At 39.1% G+C, this 6,810-nt stretch overlaps 1 protein-coding gene across 5 annotated transcripts; it reads left to right on the top strand.

Moving 5' to 3' along the window:
* Positions 1 to 1,098: 1,098 nt before the first annotated feature.
* On the top strand, positions 1,099 to 6,519 carry LOC131035286 (receptor-like protein CLAVATA2). Of its 5 annotated transcripts, XM_057966958.2 has the most exons (7): positions 1,165 to 1,391; positions 1,553 to 1,724; positions 1,844 to 2,042; positions 2,246 to 2,401; positions 2,545 to 5,534; positions 5,656 to 5,717; positions 5,980 to 6,519. In XM_057966958.2, exon 5 carries the CDS (start codon positions 2,732 to 2,734, stop codon positions 5,102 to 5,104), a length of 2,373 nt encoding a protein of 790 aa, XP_057822941.1. In that variant the 5' UTR covers positions 1,165 to 1,391; positions 1,553 to 1,724; positions 1,844 to 2,042; positions 2,246 to 2,401; positions 2,545 to 2,731; the 3' UTR covers positions 5,105 to 5,534; positions 5,656 to 5,717; positions 5,980 to 6,519. The 5 variants fall into 5 exon arrangements, with proteins under 5 accessions (XP_057822943.1, XP_057822944.1, XP_057822941.1 ...); XM_057966960.1 differs by having other exon boundaries at positions 1,099 to 1,724; positions 2,255 to 2,401; XM_057966961.1 differs by having other exon boundaries at positions 1,099 to 1,724; positions 6,047 to 6,519.
* Positions 6,520 to 6,810: the final 291 nt, after the last annotated feature.

Genomic DNA, 6,810 nt, shown 5'->3' with positions numbered 1-6,810 from the left:
GGGACATGTAACTCCAATCATTTTTCAAAAAATAAATGTGAAGGTAAGGGGTACCTAACTTTAAAATCAATGATGGAAGGAAAACATTGAAGCAATGTAGAGTTAATTTGTCATTATTAGAAATAATGTCCTTGTTTTTTATAATCAATTTATTATTTGTACTAGCTCAAAAATCTTTGTGCTTAATCTTGAGCATCATAGGTTTGATCTCAAGCAACATGAATTTGATCTAATGTTTAGGATTGATCTATGTCATGCAAGAACAATTTGATAGAATATGTCAATGAAGACATGTTCAAATTTGTCTTCTTGATTTTTGGATTTGTCAAGGTGATGTCTAAAGACACTATTTAAGAGTTTTTTGACTTGTTAGGTGAATAGGTTCTCATAGGTCAAACCCCTTAGCAATCATATTAATGACAATGAGTGGTCTGTTGACTTGTTAGGTGAATAGGTTCACCTAGGTCAAACCCTTTGGCAATCATATTAATGATAATGAGTGATACCAAAAACAACATATGTAGGCATGCAAGATGGCTTGCGTAATTATGATGATATGAAGTGGATTCTTTATTATTGTGTTTAAATTGACTTATAATGACTATAATAGAAAGATACAAGACATTTGAATTTGTAGTTTAGATTTCAAGATCATCTATGTGATTCACATTATGTTGGGTCAATCTCAAGCAACATAAAAATAAACCCTAAAATAATATGATATAGTAAATTAGAATAAAAATAATTGAAATAAATAAATATATAAATTATACCATAAATCAAATCAAACACAAAAATACTACTCATAATCTACTATTATATTATTAGTAGAATATCTACTAATAAATATGAAATGACAAATATATACAAATTAAAATAAATAAATATGTAAGTTACGCCATAAATCAAATAAAACACAAAAATACCACTCATAATCGAATATTATATTATTAATAAAATATCTACTATTATATTAATAGTAGAATATTTACTATTGTGCAACCTAGATTTAGGTACCATGGGTTTGTTGAAAGGCCACACTTCAAATTCCCCTCATATTTGGCTAAAAAAAGGATTTTTTTTGGGTTTTGGCATCTCCTCTTCCCCATATTGTATGGTGGGAATGTTTGTAAAGTAAGGCGGTATACTTGCGGTGTAAGCTTTGAATCACTTTCCCTCCCATCGATCGAATCCCTTTCCGCAGTAAACCCGTATAAACTATCAAATCTTTTTGTTTTTAATAATCAGTCCTCTCGATTTAACCAGACCCACCACAGTACAGATGTCAACATTGGTAATGGCCACAATGGGTAGGCAACAAATTTGGCACTGTTCAACATTGCAGCTGGGCATAAAAAAACAGAATTAATGGCTGATGTGGTGGGTTTTTGGTGAGTATAATAAGAATGGCACGAAAAGTATGGTCTTTGGGGCGACTGCGCTGTACACAGTATAATTAATGATGGCGTATAATGATGCAAGTTGTTTTGGGGACCAGGCTTTAACTTTTCCTTTTTTAACTTTTCCATGGACATAAATTTTGTGATTACAGTTTACATGGGCATTTAACATCCATGGGTATTGGAGAAGCGGAATAGAATGAAAAAATGTCCAGTATTGGGAATCGTCCCCTGCACCTCTTGCTCCTGCTTCTGCTTTTATCATTCGGGCTATAATGATGCGGGAATGTTGTGTTACGGCTCAGGCTCAGGCGCATTCTACAGGTGCATTGTGTGCTGTTGTTTCATAATTCGTGCTCCATGCTTGGGGATTTCCGATGTGCTTCAATTTAATGTGCTTTAATGGCTGACAATTCTGTGTTAATTAATGCATCTGCTTCCAGGGTTTTTGACGAAGAATGAATTGGCCGGTGGGGTTTTGAACCCGCGACCAGCGTAAGGGTGATTGGAAGTCTACGTACGTTTGGAGCGTGTGGAAATGGAAATGGCCAGAAATGCGAGAGTACTGTTCTGGATTTGACGGTTTTTTGGAATGTCGATGCATGTTCCAATCTAAACTCCGTGACATTTAGTATGGCTGAGGTATATTCTTCAATTCGAACTGCGTGACTTGGGAAGCAAAATGTGTTTGGTAGTCAGTGAAACTCTTTTGACGTCTCCGTATGTAAATAAATTTTCACGCCTAGTGTAAAATTTATTAATATATGCATGTTTTCATGAGATTGTTGTTATCCTCATTTGAATGCGAGCCCAGGGAATGCGATTTATTCACCGGTTGTTTGCAGGAAGTGCAGAGCATTTCTGGCAGGCTCTGGAACTGAAATTTGTATTTCCTTTTGGGGCTAGAAGAAGCTGCATGTCTGTAATGGGATTTGGATGAGAACAGCTACGTACATGGACCGGAAACAATTGTCAGGTGGATCAAAAGCAGAAAATTTAAGGTATGGACTCTGGAAACTTTGAAGTTGCGGTAGATGTCGTGGAAATATTGAATATTTTAGAACTGTAGACAGTTTTTGAAAGTTTTTTTGAAGTTTCACTTGTAAGCATTTTATAAAAAGAAGCTTTTATTATGTCCATACAGTGAAATCCAAGCAATGAAAGCCCAAGGTAGCTGTTTCAATGTAAGATGATTCTGAGAGCAGAATATTTCAGATATGTGGAAAGAGGTCTGAATGTTTAATAGCAAAGTTGAGGCTGCTTCTGAAGGTTTGATATTTGAAGGAGCAGGAGTGGCAGAATAATAGGGGGCTTTTAAAGGTTGTGTGTTTATGGTGAGGTTTATGGAAGGCTGCCCTGGTGTCTCATGGAAGACGGTTCGATTCCCAGGAAGTAAACCGATGCTGCATTTTAGCAATTCCTTTTATGGAGTAGCACTGCGATTGTTGCTCCTGCATGCCGTAATCTTTTGTAGAGTGGGTGGCTTCGATTCAGACGACAGGCAGGCGCTATTGAGCTTGAGAGAAGCGCTTAGGGTTCCAAAAGGGCGGCTAGCCGATTGGAAAGGAGAAAATTGCAGCGAATGGACCGGAGTTACCTGCGATTTTCTTTCTGGACGCGTTACTGGGCTGAATTTGAGCGCAATGCAGCTTTCAGGCTCGATTCCAGACAGAATTTGCAGGCTAGAAATGCTTCAGACACTGGATTTAAGCAAAAACAATATAAGCGGCGTCATCCCGTCATGTGTCGGCGACTTAGCTAAACTAGAAACCCTTTGTCTACATAGAAACCAGGTCACAGGTTCGATTCCCACCTCGCTTGGAAGCCTCCGCTTGTTGAGCACTGTTAACCTTCAAGACAATCGTATTACGGGACACATTCCTGCATGCATTGGTAATCTGACAAATCTCAAGTTTCTGTCTCTTTCCCTTAACGGCATCAGCGGCGAAATACCGCCTACCTTCGGAAAACTGCTCAATCTCACTTTCTGCTACATGGGCAACATCAATCTGCAGGGCGAACTACCTGACTGGATTGGCAGTCTGGTAAGTCTGCAGCATTTGCATCTCCACAACAATTATCTAGTTGGAAAAATCCCTCCGTCAATCGCAAAGCTCCCAAATTTGCTACAGCTGGACCTTTCCGGAAATGCTTTGCAAGGGCCTGTTCCTGACTGGGGGTTTCCGATTGTTTCATTGAAGCTGCATTCAAACAGACTCTCTGGAACCCTCCCATGCTTTGCTCAGGCTGCAAAAAGCCTGCAAGTTCTAAACCTCTCCAACAATTCTCTCACTGGTGGTATTCCAGCCTGTATTTCTCACTTGTCGATGCTCACCGAGCTCAATTTGTCGTGTAATAGCTTCAACTTGGCTCTACCGCCGACTCTTTTGTTTTCTGATAATCTCGTTACTCTGGACTTGCATTCCAATCAACTTCCTGGTCGAATTCCCCATCGCATTGCACAGACATCTGAGTCAAAAGGAATGGTTCGGCTTGATCTTTCGTACAATCGCCTCACAGGCCATATTGCTGAGGAAATCGGTGGCTTGAAGTGGCTGCAGGCTTTGTTTCTGTCACATAATGTTTTAACAGGGGAATTGCCTGAGACAATCGGTGATATGATGTATCTACAGGTTATCGATTTGTCATATAATAGGTTATCTGGGTTCCTGCCTGTTTCATTGGTTCAATGTTTTCAGCTTCTACAGGTCAAGCTAAGTCACAACAATATTTCTGGGGCAATTCGGCCTGATTTTGGGGCATTGGCAACGCTTCAGATTCTAGACATAAGTAACAATCAGTTGTCAGGGGAAATCCCATTGCCTTTGGCAGGATGTTCCAAGTTGGAAGTGGTCGATTTGAGCTGGAATAATTTAGTAGGGCGTTTGCCTGATGCAGTTTCAAAGTGGGAGAATCTGCGTGTGCTCAGTTTAGGTCATAATCATTTTCAAGGGCTTCTTCCTGACTGGATTTTGGGTTTTGAAAGCTTGCATATGCTTGATCTTTCCAGCAACAACTTCTCAGGTTCTCTTCCGCTAGATGTTCGTCTGCAGGCTGACAAGTCCACATTTGAGCAGATGGGGAATAAAAAAGGGTTACATTTTGAAATTGTCACTGCACAATTGGAAGGCAGCCAAGGCCAACCAAATTTTGATTATTTGCTTCGTGTGACTCCAGGAATTGATCTTTCCGACAATGTACTCTCTGGTACAATTCCTTCTGATCTAGATAGGTTAAAGGGTTTGCAATATCTGAACATTTCATACAATCAATTTACAGGGCTTATTCCCAGTAGTCTCGGGAACGTTACCTCTTTAGAATCTCTAGATCTTTCACACAACATTCTGTCGGGGCAAATACCAGCTGAGCTTGGTAATCTTTCATTGTTAATGGACTTCAACTTGTCTTATAATGACTTTTCAGGATCCATTCCTCAGATTAAGAAGTTGGCTAGGTTCCATGATGCGTTTCTAGGTAATCCTGGGTTATGCAATGATGCTCTGCCGGATTGCTCTTCAGGGGGTCCGACGGAGGCATCTGGTCCAGGGACAAGGCAAATGGAAGATGAAGGTTTTTTATCCTTATCTGCATTTGGCATCAGTGCTTTGATCAGCTTTTACCTCTCAATTCTCAGCATCTTCTCCTTTCAAAGGGCAAGGGATTACATTATTAGACCCTGGAAACCCTTGTGTGCTCCGACGTGAGATTTGTATTGGTTAAATATTGATATAACTTTTATCACTAGACCCTGCAAACTTGGTTGAAAATTGAGGATATGGCCTCTGAAAAGCTGCTTTTTGGAAACGGAAAGATGCTTTATTTTGATTTTGAGCTGTGAGACTTGGGGTATAAGCACTAATAAATGCTTATGAGGAAGTCCATATGTGCCCCTGTTAGAAGCTAAGCTGCAGAGGGACTCTTAGCCAGAGGATATACACAAATGGTTTGCAGAGTCAGTTAATACAATAAACCCATAATTGCAGGAGGTATCCCTCCTGATTCGCCAATGGTATAAGTCCATTGTATCACATCTTGTACCAGTGCATGAGGGTTTGCCCTACTTGATTGCTTGATTTTCAATCAAGTAAAGATGCCTAGATTCTCATGCTATCAGTTCCATCACAAGAACTACAAGTAAGCTCTTCTCTTCACACATTTTGTATTTATATTGCTAACATTGTTTATATGTATATGCTTAGAACTCAAAGGTCCGCTTATCATTACTTGATGTACCTTTGATGTACCTTTTGTGCAGAGCTCATTGAGGCTTTAAAGCTTCTTGCCAGTAGTAATATTTTGAGAGATGAAACATTTAAGGTTAGCAATCTTATGATTTTAAACTATTGTCATATGAAGATGCCTAAATTGGCTTAAATACGTGGTCTACCAATTGTCTGGAATGAATCTACAGCATCTCTTACATCTGTCGTTTGAACCACTTTAGTGTGCACCGTTGCTATATTAGTTTTTCATCATTAGTATGGATATAATGAATGTTCACTGCAAATCCTTTTAGAAAATGTGCATATAATGAATGCCCACTCTAAATTTTTTAGCAAATGTGCTTTCATTTCCACAGGTCAAATCTGGGAAAAAAACGATCCTGGAGTTTAAATTCAGATACCTAAATATTGTCACTATTGCAGAGTGAATACAGCAGGTAAAAGGAAATGTGGAGAGACTCCATTGCACATCATATCATGTCCGGTTGCAAGGGACTCAAGCTATATTGATTGCAATGGGTTCAATCCGTGCCCACAATACCCAATGTTTGATGGTTCCATTCATAAGATGCTGACAAATTCTGTACTGCTTGTACACAGTATTCCTGTTTTTGACATTCTGGAATTTCAAATCCATAGTTCAGCTCAAGATATTGTACTGTCTTTTCAAATCTTATCTATAGGAATATGTAGTCATTTAAGCTTTCACATCGGCATATGATTTATTGGGGATCCAATCCAATTACTTTTGAGAGGTAATTTTGTCTGCCCTTAATGAGAGCGAGGAATGCATTGTATACAATCCCTGTAATTTTTATTCCGAAATTATCTAATTGTACTTGCATTTCATGTTAGAATGCCTGCCATGTGAAGAAAGGTTATCAAACTTAAAAGCTTTTCTTCCGATTTTTCAAAAGCAATGTATCTACCTATTGTCTGTGTCGGTGGGACCTTAAGGCTATGAATATGTCCCTTGTTTCTGGTATCCAACTCAAATTCTCTTCCCTAGGAACGAGAATATACTTCTTGTTGGAGAAAGTAGAAATGGGCAGTCACAGTCCCATAAAGTTTGCTCGTGGGGCACATCATAAAGAAGTTGTACTTGATGTGTTGTTTACAATGAGTATTGCCCTATTGGGATTGGACAGTCATCTGTTTGCTGTGATAATGAAATTGGGGTATAGGCA

Source organism: Cryptomeria japonica, chromosome 4 (assembly GCF_030272615.1).
Source record: "Cryptomeria japonica chromosome 4, Sugi_1.0, whole genome shotgun sequence".
In the NCBI taxonomy this organism is placed as follows: Eukaryota; Viridiplantae; Streptophyta; class Pinopsida; order Cupressales; family Cupressaceae; genus Cryptomeria; species Cryptomeria japonica.
Note: the sequence above shows the minus strand (reverse complement) of the source record. Positions and strands in the feature narration are given on the sequence as shown.